General features: G+C 45.9%; 1 protein-coding gene across 2 annotated transcripts in view; it reads left to right on the top strand.

Annotated features, from left to right (window-relative positions):
- Positions 1-20,407, top strand: part of FANK1 (fibronectin type III and ankyrin repeat domains 1) — a 65,045-nt gene extending 44,638 nt beyond the window's left edge. For both annotated transcript variants that reach the window (XM_019654207.1, XM_019654208.1), the window contains 9 exons: positions 1,014-1,138; positions 8,413-8,494; positions 9,511-9,585; positions 10,428-10,493; positions 16,157-16,322; positions 19,134-19,277; positions 19,702-19,779; positions 19,873-19,917; positions 20,027-20,407. In XM_019654207.1, the coding sequence (XP_019509752.1) occupies positions 1,014-1,138; positions 8,413-8,494; positions 9,511-9,585; positions 10,428-10,493; positions 16,157-16,322; positions 19,134-19,277; positions 19,702-19,779; positions 19,873-19,917; positions 20,027-20,101 (856 nt within the window). In that variant the 3' untranslated portion in view covers positions 20,102-20,407. The remainder of the gene's footprint in view (positions 1-1,013; positions 1,139-8,412; positions 8,495-9,510; positions 9,586-10,427; positions 10,494-16,156; positions 16,323-19,133; positions 19,278-19,701; positions 19,780-19,872; positions 19,918-20,026) is intronic.
- Positions 20,408-21,956: the final 1,549 nt, after the last annotated feature.

Below are 21,956 nucleotides of genomic sequence, written 5' to 3'. Positions count from 1 at the left end.
CACACACACACACACACACACACACACACACTAACCCACAGAAGGTAATCCTTTGAGGTATAAGAAAAGAAAAATTTAGATGTAGGAATTGAAAAGAGATACATGGAATTTAGTCACCTGCCAGTAAACGTTTTGGGCAGCAGTGGAAAGCTGAGGTTCTGGGCAGTATTGGGAAATAGATAGAACTCTGTTGACTTTTAGCGGCCCGATATCCTAGAAGGAGCGCTGACTCGGAGCCAGACCCCTGGGACCTGCCTCCCTTGCAGAGGGGTGGGGCCTCGGCACCGGGCGGGACCCCAGCCTCTCCTGAGCAGGCAGGGAGGTTGCCTACCAGCACTTATTCCCTGGTGCTCATTTCACAGGCTCCGAAGGATGAGACTTGGCCCCTCTTCCCTCTGGAGGCATGTGGATTTCCACCGCTAGCATCTGATCCGTTTTCCGTTCTCAGCGTGTTTAGCATCTATTTTCCACAAACGCTTTCCTAGATGAACTTGACCGTGCGGCCTGACTCCCCAGCCACTCTCCAAGTCACTCACAGGCTACAAGCGATCATGTATTTTGTTTCTTCGAGCCCTTTTCCTGTATTATTGTTTGCCAGCAGTAGATACGCAGCCATCATTTAGACAGCCAGCCTCACCATCCACTCAGAGACCCTGCTTGAGAAACGCGTATATATGATTGGGTTGCCTGTCTTATCCCTCAAGCGTGAAACCTTGTTAAGGGAGGGCCAACATCATGGGTGAACACGACCGTTTCTCTGAAGTTCAAAGCTGCGTGTCAGTACTGGGCCCCCGGACACAGAGGGGGTACATGCGGGGAAGGGATGGGGGTGTCCCTTGTGACTTGTCCTCTGTGCTCAAGGCCCTCACAGCCTAGCGTGGGAGATAACAGCCACCATGATCAGATCTGTACCGAAATAGGCAGCATTCACAATTCGCTTCCACCTGCTCTTCTCATGACCGGCAGAGAACAGCAGTGTGACCGCCTGTGTCATGTGTGTCTCTTCCGTCTAGGGGATACGCAACAAAGCACGTGGTGGAGGGCCTGGAACCCCGGACACTGTACAGGTTTCGGCTGAAGGTCACCAGCCCCTCTGGAGAGTATGCGTACAGCCCCGTGGTCACCGTGTCTACAACCAGTGAGTAACAAACACTCCGAACTTAACCTGTGTAAAGACACATGTAGGTGGCACCAAGGTGGAGGTGAAAACACCCTGGCCAGCCTTACACGAGGAAGCAGGCACTGTTCCGTTTGTAAACGCTGTGATGACACGGTGGACTGACAGGGCCTGGACATCGCCCAGGGATGTCCAGCGGTGCTGTAGCCAACGGGAGGGCTGTTTTTTTCTTAATTTTTATTTTTTTTTATTAGTTTTAGGTGTACAGAACAATGCAACAGTTATTCTTTTCACCCCTCAAAAGAAACAATCCCCCTCCCCCATCCACTGCCCTCCCACCCCTGATATCATGCTTATCTATTACAATTTCATTGACTCCATTCCCACACTCTACTCCACATCCCATGACTATATGTATATATAATTATAGTTGACATACAATATTATTCAACCTGAGCTTCAAAACTACAGTGCAGTGGTCAGGCCTCTACACCGTCAATGAAGTGGTCTCCCTAACAAGACATGGGTCCATCTGGCCCCCTAAAAAGTATTTACAGTGTTATTGACTATATTCCCCAGACTGTCTTTTCTATCTCTGAGGCCATATTGTAGTTACCAATTTGTATTGTCTCATCCCTTCCCCTTCTCCCTCATCCCCATCCCCTCCCAACTAGCAACCCTCAGTTTTTCCTCTGTGTCTCTGAGACTATTTCTGTTTACATTTCTCATTTATTCAGTTTTTTAGAATCCACGTATAAGTGAGAGCATATGGTATTTGTCTTTCTCTGACTGACTATTTCACTTAGCATAATGTACTCTAGGTCCATCCATATCGTTGCAAATGGTGCGAGTTCCTTCACGGGAGGGCTGTTTTCGTGCCATCACTGCCTGTGGGTGCACATTTGGTACCAAAGGGTGGAGCCTCCCCTGAGGAGATGGGAGGGGCTGAGCAGGGGTTCCCACGCGGAGAACCATCGCCTGTCACACGTGCTACGGTGACGGATGAGGTCCACTCAGGGCTTTGTCCCTTTGGGACAACTTCAGTGTGTGAGTCTTGACCTGCCAGACACACCTGATTTCTGGGGATGCTGGGAGTGAGTAAGAATGAATACAGGACACGGAGGACGTGCCACACGAGGTGGAGGCCGGAGGCTGGCCACGCGCCTCTGACCAGGGCAGCCTGTCCCCAGGTCAGATTAAGGCGGAAAATGCTCTTTGTGGTCGGTATTTTAAAATGTTTTAAAGATGTGTGTATATCCAATACCATCTTTGAACTAGACCAGGGGTCGGCAAACTGCAGCTTGTGAGCCACATGCGGCTCTTTGGGTACGTACATGTGGCTCTGAAGTCAAATTGAAAATGAAAATAAAACTATCATAGTTTCATTTATAAAATTTTTAAAGGACATTATTCATATAATGGTTATTTCATTTGTTTTATGGCTCTCGAATAATTTTTAAATTGTTGTGAGGGACAGGATTGGCTCTTTGCCTCAAAAGTTTGCCGACCCCCGAACTAGACTAAAAGACTAAAATAGTCAGAAATGTTCTTGCTGGCTCACTCTGAAAACATAGACAGGTCTTCCAGCTGCACAAAAAAAATCTTCCTCTTGTAGGTAAAATGTCATTTTAAGATTTTATTCAATGTGGCATTTGGCATATATCTCTATTTCTATCATCTCTCTCTCTCTCTCTCTCTCTCTCTCTCTCTCTCTCTCATCTCTACCTCTATCTCTATCTCTATCTCTATCTCTATCTCTCTAACTCTGTCCCTCTATCTATTTTTTCCCTGTGGGTTTTGACTGTGTCCTTTAGGTATTTATTCATGGACGTTTTTGTGTGAGTTAAAGGTAATTCATTTGAGTCAGGCTATAATATCTTCAGCTGCAAACAAGGCACTAGGGGACCGGATCTTAGTTTAGCAAGCTGGGAGTTTAGTTAAAGCCGACAGTGGCAATGCTGTGACATTCTCAATGCTCAGCTAGCTTTGTGAAGAAACGGAATTTCAGGGGAGAGCTTTGAAGTGGAACGGTCGATTATGGAGATGCACACAGGTCAGAAAAGGGGGCTTGTCCCTTAAACTGGCAACTTTGAAAGCATTGGCTTTCGTATGGAAGACAGTGAGCTCCTGGAGCTTTTAGGGGAAAGTAAAGAAGACAGAGCAGCAGAACACAAGTTAGTTCTTTGCGTGTGGAGGGGAAGCACAGAGAAGGGAGGACAAGCGGGCAGGAGAAAAGGTTGGCAAAGGGCGCCCGTTATTTGAAAAGAGACTCGAGGGGAGCCCTGGTCCAGGCTGCTCGGTCAGGCCACCTTCCAACTCCCTCCTGTCCCCCCACTATCCCCAGCCACCCACAGGCCACTCCCACACCCTCGGCCCCTTCTCTCTGGAGCCTCTCACTCCAGAGCAGCCCCCTTCCCCCAGGCCACCCCCTCCAGTCTTGTGCCTGTAGAGCCTACTCCGGGCAGAGCTGGGCTCAGGAGGAGCCCACGTGCCTTCCCCTCGGTGCCATGAACCTTAGCTCCTCCCCTGGCACAGAGCTGTGCCTCGCCACAGCTAACGGTGCGTGCCTCTTGCATCTCACTTTACGTCTTTATCTTCTTTGTCTCCCACCTACTGTGTGCTCCTGAAGGGAGGGGCGATGGGTCAGTCTGGCACGTAGAAGGTCCTTTATAAGTGGGGGATGGATGGATGGTGAATGGAAAGGCCCCGAGGCAGCATGAAGAGGAGAAGCACTTCTCAGCTCACTCCCATGTCTGCTGGGAGCTGGTCTGTTTACCACCGGCTGGGAGAGTCCACCTGAACCTGCAAGGTGAGGATGAACTGGGTGCAGAGGCGACCATGGTGAGCCTCAGATGGCCATGGGCATCCTTAACAGCACATCAAAGCCAGGGCAGGGTCTTCCGGACTTCCTGCCCGACTTGACATGGAGGCAGTTCTCCGTTTGCAGCTCTTGAGGAGGTGAGCAACCATAGTACCTGTCCATCAGCTGACAGGGGCTGTTCCTGTGGGCCAGGTAGGCCTTCTTCTTGCCAAGCCAGCTTCCAAAAGGCAGCCATGCATAACCGGCGCAGTGGTTCAGGGCGTCTGTCGCCGTGGTCCATGGCTCCCATGGGTAATTACACAGGGACAAGGGCGTGATGGAGACGGCGCTTCTGGGGATGACCCAGTGAGCTGGGGTTCCTGAGCATCTCACCGTCAGGTCACAGCACAGGTGCTGCAGCCAAGGACATGCACTCAGCCTCAGGGGCGCCCCTGGTGGTAAGGAGCAGGTATGCTCTTCCTTTCGGCCGGCCACTGCTCCCTGAGCTATTGTTACATTTACAATATCCAAAGCAGACTCTTAAGGAGGCAGACAATGCTACACAAAGAGTTAAAACTGTGCACATTGTACAGAGCAAGTGAAAATGCTTCTGTGGGTTGATAATTTGCATTCAGTTTGGAAGTGTTTTAATGAATTACAAAAGCGTGTACTTTGTTTGAATAAAGGATGCTCAGCCTTTTTTTTCCAGGTAAAGTACACGAGACTCTTGCTTAAATGAGGCATGCAATTTTAATCAGTTGGGCCCTTAAAAAGGAAAGAAAAACAGCTGGTGCTTGTTAATTGGCAAATATCTTCTCCAATGGGCTCACCATTTATTCACTGCTTTTAGTGGAGACTCAGCTTCTGCCAGGAAAGGTGTTATCATCACATTATAATCCCTGCAGCCAAACAAGCCTGTTACAGGACAGGAGCGATGGCTTCCCAAGGACCTCCGTGCCCCCACCTTTCCTGGGAGATTCACTCATTCATTCACTATTCATTCACCCACCCATCCATCCACCCATCCATCCATCCATCCATCCGTCCATCCATCCATCCATCCATCCATGCATCCATCCATTCATGATGTCCCCACTTGTGTGGTCCTGCCTGATGAGTCTCAGCCTTCCAGGGTGGGCGAGCACTCACGGACATCCCCCCCATGGGCAGCATCAGTTCAGTATTTGGAATTGCAGTACTCGGGGTAAACATTAGAAAAACAAACCCGTGAAGGCAAAGCCCGCCTCCTTTATTTTCGGCTGCAGGAACTGATGGCCATCCCTTGGGCCAGGCCCACGAAGTCTTGAGGGATTTGGGGGCGGCAGGATCAGACCGTTTGGCTCAGGCTGGAATTTCCTCTCTGTTCTTCGCCACTCCTGCCTAGAGTGGGAGTAGGAAGAGCTGTTCTGCTCTGCCAAGAGCCTCTCCTGGTCTGTTTCCCTGTCAAGTTCATGTCAACGGGGCGACCTGCCCGTGCCTCAGTTGGTCCACGCCTGCCCTGCTGGCCGTTCTTGTGCCTCTCTGCCCCCCTCACAGTGGTCAGTGCTGAGAAAGCCTTCACGCCCTGAATGACAGTTACTGCTGCCGTTTGCTGAAACTCAGCAAGCAAGGAGTGATGAACAGTTATGCAGTTCCCCGTCTTCCTTGAGACGTCCCTTTGTTCTCAGAATAAGTAATGAGAGCACTGATTGCCTCTTGGTGAAGCTGGAACAGGCAATACATTTATTTAAATTATATCCTGATAGCAAAATACTCTGGTCTTGGCTACGTGCCGCCCTCAGCGTCTAAGCACGAAATGAACTTATCTCCTTTCCCAATATTTGCACGCTGCAGAGCTTCCTGGGCGGGACGCACCAGGAAGTGACCCTACTGGGAGAGCCCTGGTGCTCAGGTAAGATAGACAAGGTGGCTCGGACATGGTCAGCGCGGACGTGTGCTGGGATGCTGCGTGTGCTCTTAGAAGTTTTTTAAAATCTCAAGAAGTTAACACTTCTCTGAGGCGCTTTAGGCCTTTAGGCACCCCCTTTCATTGAACACTTTGTGGAGTGTGTGTGTCTTATTTATTTAAGATGTCTGCTTGTATTCAAAACTTACAATGGATGGATGCATACAGTGAATTGGTCAGCTGCCTCAGTATGCACTAAATGCCCAGGAAGGAGTGTGGCCTGACGAGACCTGCGTTGAGCTCCTGCCTGGGTGACCCAGGGACAACTCACTCGGCCTTTCTGGCCCTCAGTTTTGTGGTCTGAAGGAGAATCTAAAAAGCATTGTATGAAGTCCTAGGTCCAGCTTCATTAGTAGGATTTCAGCCAGGATACCACAGTTTAAAGTTTAGTCAAAATAGGATGAGCTTCCTATGTTCTAGACAACTCTATGCAGATTACTTGTTTTTGTATTTTTAGTGGCAGTTGAAGCGCGAGAATCTCAGAAGTGGGGGCCATTTGGTGAGACAACAGACTTGCCCACCACAATGCCCTCCCCCTCCTCTCTGGGGTGCGTGAGGGAGGGGAAACTTGCCATGTGTTTCGTTTGTCCACCAAAGTTTGGATGGGTCACATAGCAGGTCATTTAAGCCATAGGACTGTAGCCCAGGGCTTCTCCCCCTGCACCGTTGACATCGTGGGCTGGGTAATCCTGGGTTGTGGGGGCCGCGCTGTGCACTGTAGGATGTTCATCAGCATCTCTGGCCTCTACTTGTAGATGCCAGGAGCACCAACCTTAAGTTGTGACAACCAAAAATATTATCAAACTTCACCAAATGTCCTCTGGAGTTTTCGGGGGGGCCAAGCCCTGCCCCCCTTCCGTAGCCCCCTGGCAGAACCACCTAGCTGGGTACGCTGTCGCTTGGAAGGCCAGGGACAGCGTGGGCCCTGCACTTTGATGGTTTATCCTGATACGTTCATTCAAAGCTTTTGGTCTAAAAATATGTGTGGAATGGTGAAAAGGAAGTGCAGTATGGCTAAAAAATCTTTTAAGAGATTGGCAAGCTCTCGCAGACCAAATTATTTCAAAACAATTTTAACTTGGCCTCAATTTATTTTTATCAAAAGGAAGAAAGGGTATCAGCGAAAGGTCATTCTGATAGGGATCCCTTCGTTCTTCTGTCCCCTGCCCCCAGTTTGTACTTTGCCCAGCTGAACTCCTCCAAGGAGCTCAGGAGAATGGTGGCTCCCGAGCCTGGGAACCCACGTCCCAGAGAGCTTTCCACCGAAAGGAGCAGGAGTAGGGAATTTTAATTTCCACTGGGCAGAGGTGGCCAGTGGACGCCTGCAGGCCAGGCTGTAAGAGGGAGGGGAAGTGGTGGGGTGAGCCCCAGGAGGCAGTCTGTGGTGCAGCATGGGAGGACCAAGGACGAGGGTAGAGGGTGGATGTTGTCTTTTAGGGTTTAGAATAATAACAGGCTGAATGTGCCCCCCAGCGGAACTGGCAAGGGAAGGAATGTAGTTGTCTCGTTGTCTCTGGGACCCCCAGTGTCAAGACATGGCATGTAAGTTACTTAACAGACATTTGTTGAGTGAATGGATGAGACCTTGGAGGTGAGTCAGATGAGGGCTTATAAACGCAGTGCCTGTCGGGGGCAGGTAGGTATTCTAAGTGTGGGAGGGGGCCCAGCAGAAGGCAGAGGGACTGGTAGGGCTGTATCCAACGAGGGCAGCTGCTCCACCACTACTGTCCTCAGCCACAGACACATGGTGGATACTTAACAACACACCAGGTGCTACTCTAAGAGCTGTGCTTGTATTATTTCATCAAGCTTCATCATAATTTTAAAAATGAGAAAGTCGTGGTATGTGGAACCAGTGAAGCCGTGGAATAAATGCCTTGAAAGATGGGCTTCTTTCACTTGTGCCTTTATTCACACGCTCAGCTGGCTGTTGCACTTGTGGCCCATCCTCTTCCTCAGGAGCTCATGTTCCCCTGTACAAAAGGACCCCCCCCCCCGCCTGCCCCACTTCCAGCTGTCCCTTTGCTGCTTCTCAGGCTCCTTCTCCGTGCTCGCGTCTGCCCTTCTGCCCCCACAGCTCAGAGGAGACAAGGCCAATATGACCGTTGTATTCCTGGGAAGAACTGAAATTTTGGATTCCAAATATTAAAGCAATCTGTCTTTGTTTGTTTGTTGTTTAGAGACTCTTTGGCAGGGAAAGCCAGCATGTTGTGACAGTTGTGGGGTTTTTCCTCGCTTGTAAGAGACATAGATTAAGCCTCACGAAATCTGAAAGGATCGGTTTCAAGTGTTTTTTGACATTCACAAAGCAATGCTTTCATAACTTGAAAATGTCCCAAGTGTTTAGGACAATGTTCTTCTCTTAATATGTGAAAACAGGGTCCTTTGCAGTAAAAGAAGGTATCGAATTAGAAATGTAAGATACTGGAACAGCCAAGTGCCTTCTTGGAGGTGAACGTGAACGTCCACTTAGGGCTGCAGGAGGAATATGGCCGGAACACTCTTCTCTCATTATATGTTGGGTGACTGCTTTCTGTCCGCTTTCTCCAGGAGAACCCATCAGCAGCGAGTATTTCCATCGAGCTGTCAATGTGAATGATGAAGATTTGCTGGTTCGACTACTTCAAGGAGGGTGAGAAAGCTCTACCATTTAAAAAACTGTGTTTTTAATTTTTAGTGCCCATGGAGTACAGAGAAATGTATGATGCAGCTTTATTTTATTTTCCAAAAATTTCCCCTGCCTTTGAAGCTGGCTCCAAAATTGATCTCAGGTGACTGATGCAAGTTCAGCATCATCAGTAAAGATGATGCTAGAGCCCCATGGAAGGGTGACATTTAGTAATTATTTAATGAAAACTGAGAAAGGAAATGACAAGTCTGGGTATCATGTTTTCTTCCGAGAACGAACTTCTGACTCGTGCTTAGATGCCGTAACATATCATGTAGGCAAATTTTACCCCCAAATGCCTACATCTAATTTCTAATGAAATCAAGGCTTCACTCCATCAGCTGTTTCTAATTCAAAGGCTGACAGGACACTAGGGGGATAGTGGCAGACACAGTTTCCGCAGATGGAGTATTTGAAGCCACGCCCTAAATGAAAAAGGGACAATTTTGCCTAGATCCTTGTGAGTCAGTGGTCTCTTGTGCCCTAGAAGACAAGTCGTCTGTGAATTGGGGCTCTTGTATGTTGGAGGAGAGAAGGTTTCCACAACAAGCAAAGCTGTTAAGCTGACGTGTAAGCCCCTGTGCCCAGCTTAAAAAGCGTGGGCAAAAGCGTGGGTGTCCACCCCACAGGCTTCTGCTTGTGGAGCTGAGTGTCTGCAGCCCCGATGCAGTGTCCTCTGCTAATTTAAGGGTGCCGTGTTCTTCTCAGAGTGCTTTTCATCAGCTCGCATAGCGGTTTTGAGTTGAAGGGAGTGCCTCTCTTAAGTGAAATTACAGCAATTTTCTCTCCTTTTCTTGTGAATTTAAAATATTCGGCAGGGCAGTCTAAGGCAACAACAATTTAATGGCCCAGAAGAAATTCGAATTTTTGGTAAAATGAACCATTTTAGTCACCTGTACTCCGCGCACGAGAGAAGTCAGCTGCAAATCTACAGGGAGCCATGCTGAGCATGTTAATCTTTTTTCTCTGTTTTTTCCAAGCAACGTGAAGGTCGATGTCCCCAATAAGTTTGGCTTTACGGCGCTGATGGTCGCTGCCCAGAAAGGGTACACTAGGTGGGCTTTGTCCCTTCTTATCTTTCAGTGAGGGGCTGAGCCCTCTCCCAAAGGTTCCGCTCAGGGTGGGGCTGGGCGGTAGGAGGTGGTGGAGGAACCCCATTTCTTTTCTCTTTCCAAAACTCTGCCCTGTATGGGCTGAACAAAATCTCAGCTGTTTTTCTCATAAAGCTATAGGACGTGCAGGAGAGCATGTAAAAATGTATAATCGCATGGTGAGGAAAAGAGGTAGCCATTTAATTAAATTTTGCTGTATATTTTATATGTCCTGAGAAAACTGGGTATTGGAATTTGAATTTCTTTAAAAAAAAAAAAAAAAAAGAAAGAGCAGGACTATTAATTCTGGAAAACAAACTTCCCTGATAGGTTGCTAAGGTATAATTTCACTGACACGCTCCATTATCTCTGTTCCACACAGAGATAGGCATAAATACTCATAGCTTCTTTTTCAATCATATTTTAACCACTAAAATGCCATTATGAAAAAAATATAAATGTTTCTCCATTAAATGCTGTCATTTGAAAATATATTTAAGGTGGTCATTGAAGTGACAGTGGACTAGTTTGATAGTCCAATTTTTTTACATGCCAGAGTTTGTTTTCAGTGAATAATTCATGTAAAGGGTAACCCCCTGACCCCACCTTTTTTTTTTTTTTTTTTTAGGGTGAGGAGGTAGTTTGCTGCTGTGCCCTGTCTTTACAGCCAGCTGGTCTCTAAAGATGGAGAGGGATGTGTTGGGAAGACATGTCATAAAGACAATGGGATTAGTTTGACTGGATTATCGTGGGTTTCTACTCATTGAAGCTGCTTATCCAGCTGTGTTTAAATTTGTCCCCTTTAGGCTCGTGAAAATCCTCATTTCTAATGGCACGGATGTGAACATGAGGAACGGAAGTGGCAAGGACAGGTAGGTGGATGGAAAATGCCAGAAATGTTTCCATATTTGTGTTGCTAGGCTTCTGCTCAGAGGGTTTCTGATTTAAAGCAAATATTTGATCATGTCCTTTGACAGTATGGAGAGAGAAAGTACCATGTTCCAGAGGAAGATGGCAGTGGCAGAACTGTCTTACTCATTTGTTCTCTTATCCAACAGGGTATTTATGGGGTATCTGTTATATGACAATGCACAGACCTCCCCTCAATCACTGCCTAGTGCGCGAGCGCGCGCACACACACACACACACACACACACACACACACACACACACACCAAGTGCTCCGTACACGGTAGTTATTAACGTGGCATCACCAGCTCTGTGCTGGGCATTCGGTTGTAAGTACTTGTGGCACTTTGTACCTCCCTAAGGGCCGTCATTGAGTTTTGCTTTCCTCTGTGAACTAAATTTCTAGTGTTTCCACAGACGCTAATGGCAGGTACGGGCTGAGTGCCTTACAGGGGGTCATGAAAGCAGCATGAGTTTAGACGTCATTACGTACAGATGGAAGAATGATTTAGAAAGACTTAAAAATGGTCACTAACCCAGGAATCAGGTTTAATTAATTAATTTAAATCACCAATTGACACTTGGGTAGAACAGTGAACAAAATGCAAAGCTCACAGTCATATAACGTACACGCAGAGCCAAGGTTTGTGCGCTGCAACCTAGTGTTTAAAGGTAGCCACCAACACTGATCGTACATGGTAGACTGCCAAGAAAATACCAATTTCTAAAGTCAGCATACTAACTACACTCGCTGGATACAATGCAGAAATAGATTTTGAATAATAATGTTTAAGAAATCACTTATAAATTTAAACAGCAGTTTTCCAACTAGTTCCTAGGTAATGTTGGAACTAAGCCATCCACTCAAGAGGGCTGAAAAAGAATAATAGCAATTAAAAAAAAAATGAAAAGAGAAAAAGCTTGAGAGATAGGAAAAGGAAAGAATTAAAAGTAGACATTGATTAATTACAAAATAAAGATTGAGATGTGTGAGAGCTGCCTCTTAAACAAAAAATTTCTTTAATAGAATGGACTAGTTTCTTATAAATCTAAAAAGAAAAAATTAGAAAATTGAAAAGGTATATAACTGTGGTTATAGAGGAAATTTAAACATGAAAAGCAAGACGGGGCATTTGCATCTAAAGTAGTAGTTTGATCATTTCATTGAAATGGCTACTTTTCCTGAGAAAATTGAAACCACCAACATCAACCCAAGAAGCAGAAAATCTGAAATAGCCAATACCCATACAAGAAATTAGAAAGTTTATTAAAGGATTACCTCCAACATGGCGTGACTGTTCTACCAGTCAGCTTGTTTCGTTTTCTGGGTACTGATAATAACCTTGAACTTGTCCAGAGCAGAGAGGAAGCTGGAAAGCTAGAGGATAGCCTTATTGCTAAAATCTGATAGTTAGAGAAAGCAAGCTATTTGTATGTCTGCATGTGTGAAGACTTCTATACCTCTCCCATTGCAACTAAGAGGACCTGCAGGAGGGTAAGGATGTCTAGTGGTAGGAAGTTTCCCATCATGCTTCTCATCAGTAGACTAAAGGTGAAAACCTCTGTGTATGTAGATGCAGAACAAAAATTCGATGTGACTCATCACCTTAAGATACTTTAAAAAGTATCTTATCTTTTTAATGTGCAGGATGCTTTCAGCCCTGAGACAGTGTCTGTCATATGGGAGCACCAGCTTCCCTGCTGAAGGAGTGACCCCTTTGATGGCATCGCACAAAGTTTTCTATCATCTCAGATGACCAGCTGGTGTCACCCTTCAGTGTTGACAGATTCCTTTGAAACATCAGTAATGAAGCCCATGAGCGTGGTCGAGAGACAGCTCCATGTCAAATCCCAGTTCCTGCGTGGATGGGGTGCGTGCCCCTGGGCAGGTTGTTTAACCTCTCTATACCTCAATTTCCTCATCTATAAATTAGGGATAATAGAAGTACTTGTAGGCTTATGAGCATTTAATGAGTTTGTATATGAAAAAATGCATAAACTGTGCTGGGCATATAATAACTACAAGCCGTATGTCGCTATTTCATGATTGGTATTTTGGAAGGCTGATCAGCTTGGCAAGATACGAAACGAGGTGAGAGGTATGGTTCCTTTCCTATAGAACCAAAGAGTATCAACTTTCAAATATTTGGACTTAATAAGGAGGTTCCATAAAATGGGCAGCTATAAAATAAAGAAAAAATTTTCTTAAATAACGGCAATCAGTAACTGGTTCATAAATAGGATAAGGGAAACAAAGTAGAATACAAAATAAAATATCTGAGAAAAGTGAGAAATTTGTATACAAAAACCTATGAAAACTTACTGAAAGATAAAGATTTTAAAAATAGGGACATATACTATATGCCAGAATGGCAAGATCAAATATAAAATCTTGTTTTTCCCCAATTAAATATAGGTTCAATGTAGTCTCAAATGGAATTTTTCTTGAGAACTTGTCAAAATGATTCTGTAATTTACCTGGAAGAACAAACAGATGATACTAGCTATCAAAACTTTGTCAAAGAAGAATGTGGAAGGACTTGCTTTGACAGTTATTGAAATGCCTCATACACTTATAAGTAATTCAAGTAGTATGATACTGGTACAAATAATTGGGAAAAAAAGATGAATAGAATGGAATATAAACCCTAAAATCAATTTCCATATACATTGGAATTTAGTAAGTGACAACGGGGGCAACACAGACCAATGAGAAAGATGCTGGAAAAATAGGCTATTTGAAGAAGAAAAAAATTAAGCTAAATTCTGGTCTTACAGCATAGCATGCACTCAAATAAATTCCAGGTGAATTAAGAATTAAATGTGAAGGGCCGGCTGAGTGGCGCGATGGTTAAGAACTCGCTTGGGATGCCAGAGGGCCCCGGTTCGGATCCCACATATGAGGGCCAGTGACACTGCCCTCTACAGCTAAGATGCTGAACAACAGCTCAACCTGGAGCTGGGCTGCCATGAGTCGCCGGCGACGGCGTGGGCTGCAGTCCCTGTGGCAGTGGATTGCAATGGGCTACCGTGTGTGGCCAGCAGCCAGTGTGAGCGGCCAGCAGCCGCAGTGAGCGGCCGTCCAGATGCCGGCGACTGATCTGCCTCGCCAGAGAAGAGCGCAATGATGGTGCCAACTTGGGCCAGTGAAGCAACGTCTTCCACAACTAGATTGAAGAACAAAACGACAGCAACTTGCCTGTTCCCCTTTCCCCAATTCCCCAGCACTGTTCCCATCCCCCCAATTCCCCAATAAAAATCTTTAAAAAAAAAAAAAGAATTAAATGTGAAAAACAAAACCATAGAAAACATAGGCATATATTTATCTGATCTTATAATGTGAAAGACTAAAGGATTATGAGAAATCACTAAGAAAAAGATGAAGAATGCATTATACATTTAAAAAAACTTCATTACAAAGTTAAGGACAATCTGGGGCAAGATTTGAAAACATGGACAAATGAAAGGCAACTTTAATATATAGAAAGTACATACCTATACTTACACCCCCAAAAACTGTACACAGTAGAAAAAGCAATTTACAGAAAAGACAATTCATAACAGATTAAATTCAAAATTCATATGAAAAATTGTTAGCCCTGCTAGTAATAAAAAAAAGTCCACCTATCATAGTATCAGTTAAAAAATGATAGTAGTGTTGGTATAGGGTGAGAAAAATGGACACTTTCAGATACAGTTGAGACAAGTGTGAACTGATGTGACCCCTCTGGAAAGAAACTTAGTGATCAGGACGCATCACATGCAAGCACCCTCAGCCCTGGGCAGGTGAAGGGCCCCTCTCTTCTGCCTTAAGGACACAGGGATGTGGCCGTCAGGTTCCATTCCAGCCCTGCCTGGGCTCGGGCATTAGCATTGGACGTTCCATTTATCACTCAGAGACCTCGTACCATTTCCTGTTGGGAGGACCTTCCTCATCCCAGTGCTTTATTATATAGAGAATTCCAAACATTTAGAAAAATTGACAGAATAGTACAATAAACAGCTCATACATTGCATCTGGTTGTTCTCTCTCTTTTTGTCTCTTTTATTATTCTGGACTGGTCCTCTATCCTTTAAAATAAATTTTTTTCTCATAGCAATGACTTCTCAAGGGGATCAGACCAATCATGTTATAGAACACAGAATGCCCCATGTTCTTCATTTACCCAATTGCCTCCTAGTTGTGGAAGAGGCATTTAATTTGTTCATTCATCCATTTGTTCCCAATGCAGAGGGTGCCAAAAACATGTATACACATTTTAAGAAAGAAAAAATCTATTACAATTGTAATACTCAATATATACCAATAACAAAAGATGAATACAAGTCACGTTTGACTTCTGCAATCACAAGAGGTGCTCAAAGTGGTTCCCATCAGCGTCCAGACACTTCTGATTACAGTGAACTATTGCTTGAGCAGAGTTGACCAAAGTGTCCACTTGTGTACATTTTTTGTCACACCTGCTATTTAAGTTAAGATTAGGGTTAAAGGCTTGATTAGCTTCAGGTTGAATTGTGAGCATGAGCCTTCAGAACTGGTGTTGTGGCTTCGGGTTGCGTCCATCAGGAGGTGTGTGTTGCAGGCTGTCCCACAGTTGGTGGCTCCAGACTTGGTCGTCTGGTTAGGGTGCAGCAGCTAAGTCTCTCCTCTGTAAAAGTGCAGTTTCCCAGGGCAATTAGAAGATAGTCTCTGGGACAAGAATTCAGCACTGTGTGAAGATCCTGTTCTCCGCTAACCTTTCATCCGATAATTTTAGCCCCCATGGATGGTCCTTGCCCAAATCAGTTATTTAACTGGGAGATACAAAAAAAGTGATTTTCCAGTTCCATGATACCTTCTATATTTATTAGCTGGCAGTCTTCTGTGAAAAAGAGCTTTTCTTTATCAACTGGGAATGGGCTGTAGTTCCTCATGTATCGGCAGAGTAAATGTTTACTTTTTAAAAATACCAATATTTAGAGTAAGGAATTGGTTTTATAGGTGTCAAATGAGTATCCCCACCCCTTTCCGTTTTTTGAATATCATCGTGAACTGGCAATGTTTTAAAATCTAATATTTTATTGAATTACAGTGATAATTTTTTATTGTGATGTAATTTACATACCATGGAATTCTCTCCTTTAAAATGTACAATTCAGAATTTTAAAATATATTGACAGAGTTGTACTATCTAATTCCAGAACATTTCAGAAAAAGCACTATACTTCATGAGTAGTCCCGCCCCCGTTTCCTCCCCGCTTAGCCTGTGGCAACTTCTAGTCTGCTAGTTCTGTCTCTCTAGATTTGCTTTTCTTCACATTTCATATAAACGGAATCACATAATATGTGGGCTTTTGTGTCCGGCTTCTTTGGTTTAGCATCACGTTTCAAGGCTTATCCATGCTGTAGCGTATATCAGAACTTCATTTCCTTTTTAGGGCCCAATACTACTCCATTGTATGGGTGTACCACATTTTGTCCGTTCACTAGCTGATGGACGCATGTACATTTTGTATGAATAACTTTCATGTCTTTTCCACTACAAATGAAGACTCCTTTCTCATGGTTCAGCCAGGCAGGGTAGCGTTGGACCTGGGCTTGGCGCCTGTACTTATAGCCAAATGCTGCCTCTTCCATCTGTTGCAGCCTGATGCTGGCATGCTATGCGGGACACCTGGATGTCGTGAAGCATCTCCGACGGCACGGTGCTTCCTGGGAGGCCAGAGACCTGGGCGGCTGCACAGCTCTGCACTGGGCCGCAGATGGGGGCCACTGCAATGTGATTGACTGGATGATAAAGGACGGCTGTGAGGTACGGGGTCTGCCTTCTGAGCTGCACACATGCTGTTAAGAACCTGAACTGCTGTGCCACAGGGTCCCCGAGAAGCAGGGCCCATGAGTTGAACTTAGAAATGACGGAGGAAGTTCTCTGGCTTCTCAGCCAGAAGGCCCCTGGAGCCTTGCGGGGAAAAAAAACCATCATAGAATCGACATGATAGTGAGGCTTCGGATGGTTATGGAGGAAAAAAGAAACGGTTTTGAGTCGAGAGTGGACCCGATATGTGTCTGCTCACCTACGTTCTTTATCCCTTTGCTCATTCATTCGTCTCCTCATTTCATCTCTCACCAATGCTTTATCGAGCATCTACCATGTACCAGATACCCATTTGTGTTGGGAACACAATAATATTAGGAACTCTTACAGCCACCATATTTCTTGTTGCTTCTAGAAGTAGATTATTTTATTCTTGGTTTGCTTTAAAGATTAGTTATTCCAAAAAAATTTCCAAAGAGCGAACTGGGTATGTCAAGCACCGAGCATTTCAGCTCTTACCTGGAAGTCATAAACCACACACAGGACGTGGCTGTCATTCCAGTTTTACCTGGAAGCAGGCATGCTGGTTTCATGCGATCAGAACGTCTACATTTGATTTAGCAAATGGAAGGGAGTTTGGACTTCTGAAAATGAGTAAACAGAGTTAGCTCAATTATGGTAACGGCTGATAATTTTGAAAATGTTAGTTCAAGACTTCAAAGAAGTTAAGTAAAAATTTCAAGGTGTGGAAACCAGGCACGATGAGCAAAATGCTGCCCTAATTATGATTGCCAGATGGTGTAGAGTGCTGGGAAATTAAACTGATGACCTGGAAAATAAACTCACACCGAGAAGAGTCCTGCATCCTGGAAGATGTTAGCAGATTTGTTCTTGTTTGTCTCTGAAGTGTGATTGACAGACAGCAAGGCTTAAGTTGTGGGGCCTTGCGGATTCAGGGGCCGCTTTGAGTGGGCTGAGAAAAGGACCCCTTGAAGGGAAAACTCTCAGTCCTTAAGATAATTCCTTTTTCTAACATTTCTTGTTTTCTTTGAGAAACATGCACAAAAGGTCAGAAGGATTAGCCTGTGGTGTCGGTGGTCGGGCTGGGCCACTCCCGCTGTGTGGTAGGGACAGCCACGTCCCGTGTGTGGTTTATGATGAACTCTGCTCATGCTTTGGACCCAAGTAAAAGCCTGTAGCTGAACATGAAGGTCGGCCTTTGCTGGAAGAAGGGCAGGTGTCTGCCACGCGCATTTGCATATTGGATGTGCGAAATGTGGGCTCTCTGGGCTTCAGATATGGACACACTTGTTTGGGGGTAAATTCCACCTTTTCCCGTAGCCCTTGGGCTACAGGAGTGTGTCCCCTAAATATTTCTGTGTGTCTGGCAGATGGCGGATAGATGATGTCAGCACGAGCCCCTCCGTGACCTTGGCAGATGGTCCGCCCAGGCTTTGGAATACTGTGGGATGGAGATGGGCGCTAACCAGGGCATTGCCACCACCCTCTTCCCGAATATAATAATTTCACCCTGAGGGGGACTAACTTGCGTGGGAAACCATTTCTACATTCAGTGGGTCAGCCACATGACCTTAGGAAAGGCATCTGAGTACCTGGATACTCGGTTTCATCATTTGGAAACTCGGGATAAAAATACCTACCCCATAGCAGGATGGCTCAGCTAAAAAAAAAACAAAAAAAAAAAAAAAAAAAAAAAAACCTACCCCTGTTCAACCCTCTGGACTAATGGAGGAAATGCGTGTGAACATGCCTTGAAAACTGTATAAAGCACCATGTAATCTGAGGTGACTATTTTGTTATTATTTAAATATATTGAAGCTCGCTGCCCAAAGGTTATTTGTTCTTTGCGTGATGAAGACCCTGAAGATGGTGCATTGGATAATCTCATTCATATAAATAACCTGTGACGTCCCAAGGATCCACTGGCAGCTCCTTGTTCTATTCTGATGTTTTACTAAAGCTGCGGACATCACAGACTAATTCTGGGGCAGAATGAGGTGTGTGTGTAGGTGTGTGTATGTGTGTAGTCAGTGCCACTCTTCATGGATTGATGAGGTCTTTCTTGGAACTGGAGGAGGCAGTGTTGAGATTTTCTTCTCCTAATATATTGTCTTTTAAAGCCCTGAACTGAGAGATCTCAATGCACAGCAGATGACTGGGAAATGGCCCTCTTACTACGAGGCTGATGATGTTTTGGAGAAGGCATTCGGTTAGCTAACTTTTCTGGTTGGAATTCGTGTAATAGCTCTGGTTGCTCTGTATTTACCTGTAGGTGTCTTGCCTCAAGTTAATACATATTGATAAGTAGAAGGGTGCATGTGTAGCATACTGTCTTGTGCCAGAAAGGATTTAAAGCTGCTCACAAAGATATTTGAAAGTCAGCTAAGTAAACGCTATTTAAAGAACAGGTGAAGAACGGTAGGCAAGAGAGAGGACGGTGGGGACGTCGTTGTTTCATTCGTTTTTCTGTCCCTGCTTTTCCCCATTTGAACAAAATGTAGATGACCAGCCAGCAGGGAGGCCAGGGGCCTCTCAGCACCCTTTAAAGTGACCCTAACATAGGGTCACCTTGATAAATGTGAACCCAATTAGCACAGTCCAGGCAACTCTTACCGAGTCTAGGAAGACTGCGATCTAAATTAGGGGGATTTGGGCAAGGAACTCTTCCTTTGTTTCCGGTGAGCGTTTTTCAGAGAGAGAGAGAGAGGGGGAGAGGGGGAGAGAGGGAGAGGGGGAGAGAGGGAGAGAGGGAGACAGGACTCAAGGCCTCTGTCCGTGGCCTCACAGGTGAATGTGGTGGACGCTGGCTCGGGCTGGACCCCGCTCATGAGAGTCTCCGCGGTCTCCGGAAACCAGAGTGTGGCCTCACTGCTCATTGAAGCTGGAGCCGACGTGAATGCGAAAGATAAAGGTGGAAAGACACCCCTAATGGTAGGTCTTTCTTCGGAAGGCAGCCTGGCTTTCTGTCAGGCCTGGCGGTCAGAGCTGCTTCTGTAAGGAGGTGACGCCTGGGAGCCCCGGGTTTGGCTGTGTATGGATTGCCTGCCGGCCTGTTCACAGGCATGGCAGCGTCGGTCGCCATGATGGTCTCGTCGTCTGTTTCTTACCCACCCCACTCCCCAAGGCCACTGGAGGGTCCACACAGATCGGCTCCTACACGGCCATGCTGCTCTCTGCGCTGGTCCTGCCCAGCGGCGCTCAGGCGGGAAGGCAGGGCCAGTCCCGCTTTCCCTGTGGTTGTCATCTCTGTAGAGCGAGGGTTTTCAGGGTGCTGCTGGTGGATTTCCTGGGCCTGGCTGCGGCCTCGGTGGAGACGGAGGAGCCCGCTCACAGCCCACTCGCGTTTGTTTTTTAGGTGGCAGTGCTAAACAACCACGAAGAGTTAGTCCACTTACTTCTCGACAAAGGGGCAGATGCAAGCGTGAAAAACGAGGTAAATAACTCGATCTCTCTCTCTCCAGTTTTTCCCAGGAGGGGAAGAAAGAAAACATACATATAAGATAATTTTTGTTGTGTTCTCTCTCAGTTCGGCAAAGGCATCCTCGAAATGGCCCGAGTTTTTGACAGACAGGTTGGGATATTCTTTCTGCCTTTCCAGGCTCATTCTGTAGTACTTTAAACAAAACGAAACCAACCCAACCCAACCCCTGGATTGCATTCACCTGTTTTTGTTTATCTAGAATGTACTCTCCTTATTAGAAGAAAGGCAGCGAAAGCAGATGCCTAAGAAGTCGTCGGTCCCGTCTGCCCGCTGACCCGGGCGCTGCTCCTCTCCAAAAGCCGAGTGACACGAAGCAAAACGTGACTGTTGAACTAGACAGATGAAATACTGCGTCTTTGAGGGCTATGCATTTGATTATTTATTTAGTTGAAGACTCACAGTGACTTTTGTAACGTACAACTGTTCCCGCTTTGAAATACAGCTTTTCACCTAAACACGTGAGACTGGTGTCATCACTGGGCGTCCGCAGGACGGGGATGTTTTCTTGCACTTGTGCCTCTCGGAGTTAGACATGAAACAAAATATTTATGTACTGGAGCTGCACAAACATACACGGGTCTCCCGCTTCCCGCTCCTGCCCCCCACGCTGTGCTGCAGCCACGCCAGGACCTTGTGGAAATTCTTTCCCTCATGTGTTTTCAATTACGGCCTCCCCTCCCGACTTCGGCCTGGCAGGCGGGGTTGTCAGGCTGGTGTTCCCCCCTGGAGTGACACTCCTCCCGAAAGCCCAGGAGGCCATGTGCAAAGTTTTCTCCTCAGCTGCTGGCCTCACATCAAAGCGCAAAATACATATTTCAAGACTTCGATGCTGCTCTGTTAGAGGTGTCTGGCGGGGGTCAGCCTTTCTCCAACAGACCTGTCTGAGAATGTGTTTCCATATACGTAGGCCCTGACAATGAAAGACCCGGGCTGCTGGCACATCGACAGCTTTGCCAGAACGTAGTATATTAAACGTAGCCTTACGAGCAGAAAGGATTTTGATGCTGATCACACAGTTCAGAGAGAAGTACGAATTAACCGCAGCGAGGTCTGCCGGTTGGGAGCTGAGACACAAATGTGGGGGAACTTGAACTCAGCAGGCACACTTAAAAGTCAGCCGCGTGAGCAAGCGGACCACATGCATTTTGTGTCTCCAGAGACAAGCTGGTTAACTTGGCCCCGTGAGCAGACCAGCTACAGCAGTCTGCACAGGAGTCCAACTTTTCTCTGTTAAGGAAAGACCAATTAAAAGGTAATGAGGTCACCAACGCTTGAGGGGAAGGACATAGAGGAAAAGCACACAGTTGTATTGGTTTTGGCAAGTCTCACCTTTATTCTATACAGTTTATAAAATATCCACCTTAAGAATTGAATTTGTGGGTCACATAGCGTTTTCTCCTTAGCTATTCCACTAGTGTTTTACCTTTTGTACAAATGCATATTCCTTCAAATTTGCTAATTACATTTTAAAAAAACCTCTCTAAAACCCAGAACGTATCACCACTTTCCAAGGTCCTTCCCCCATGGTCAATGCTGGCATTCACCTTGATTTCATTTCTCAATCTGTTGTAGGTCTTATGCACGGGCCCCTCCGCCTATGGAAGAGGGTACGGGCTTTGTTTGATGCTGACTAACGCGTGACAACATCGCCTTCTCCCCCTGAAGCCTTGGGCTGGATAATGGGGCTGACTTTGGTCAGTGAACTGTGAGTGGAAATGGCTCCTACCCCTCTGAGCAGAAGTCTTAAGAATCCTCGTGTGTCCTCCTCCTGTCATCAGACCAGCTGATAGCTGGTCCCTCAACCCAGGGCCCTGAGAGAAGAGCCAAAGCTCACCCAAACGGACATCAGCTCTGAGCGAGAAATAACTCTTTCGTGCTGTAAGTCACCGAAATTTAAGAGCGGTTTGTTATTGCAGCATAACTTAGCCCAAAACAACTGCTTACAAGGTGCTATTGTATATTCGTAAAGCTGATTTTCCACACATGACACTGGCATGTCTCACACCTTATGGTTTCTAGTCTTATTTTATTCAGATTTTTAAGAACTCAGGAATAGCTATTGCATTTTATCAACTGTCTTTTTAGCATCACTGGTCAACACAATACGGCATATGGTGGTCGTCCCTACA

Source organism: Hipposideros armiger, unplaced genomic scaffold (genome assembly GCF_001890085.2).
Source record: "Hipposideros armiger isolate ML-2016 unplaced genomic scaffold, ASM189008v1 scaffold_216, whole genome shotgun sequence".
NCBI lineage: Eukaryota > Metazoa > Chordata > Mammalia > Chiroptera > Hipposideridae > Hipposideros > Hipposideros armiger.
This window is presented reverse-complemented; position numbering and strand designations above follow the sequence as displayed.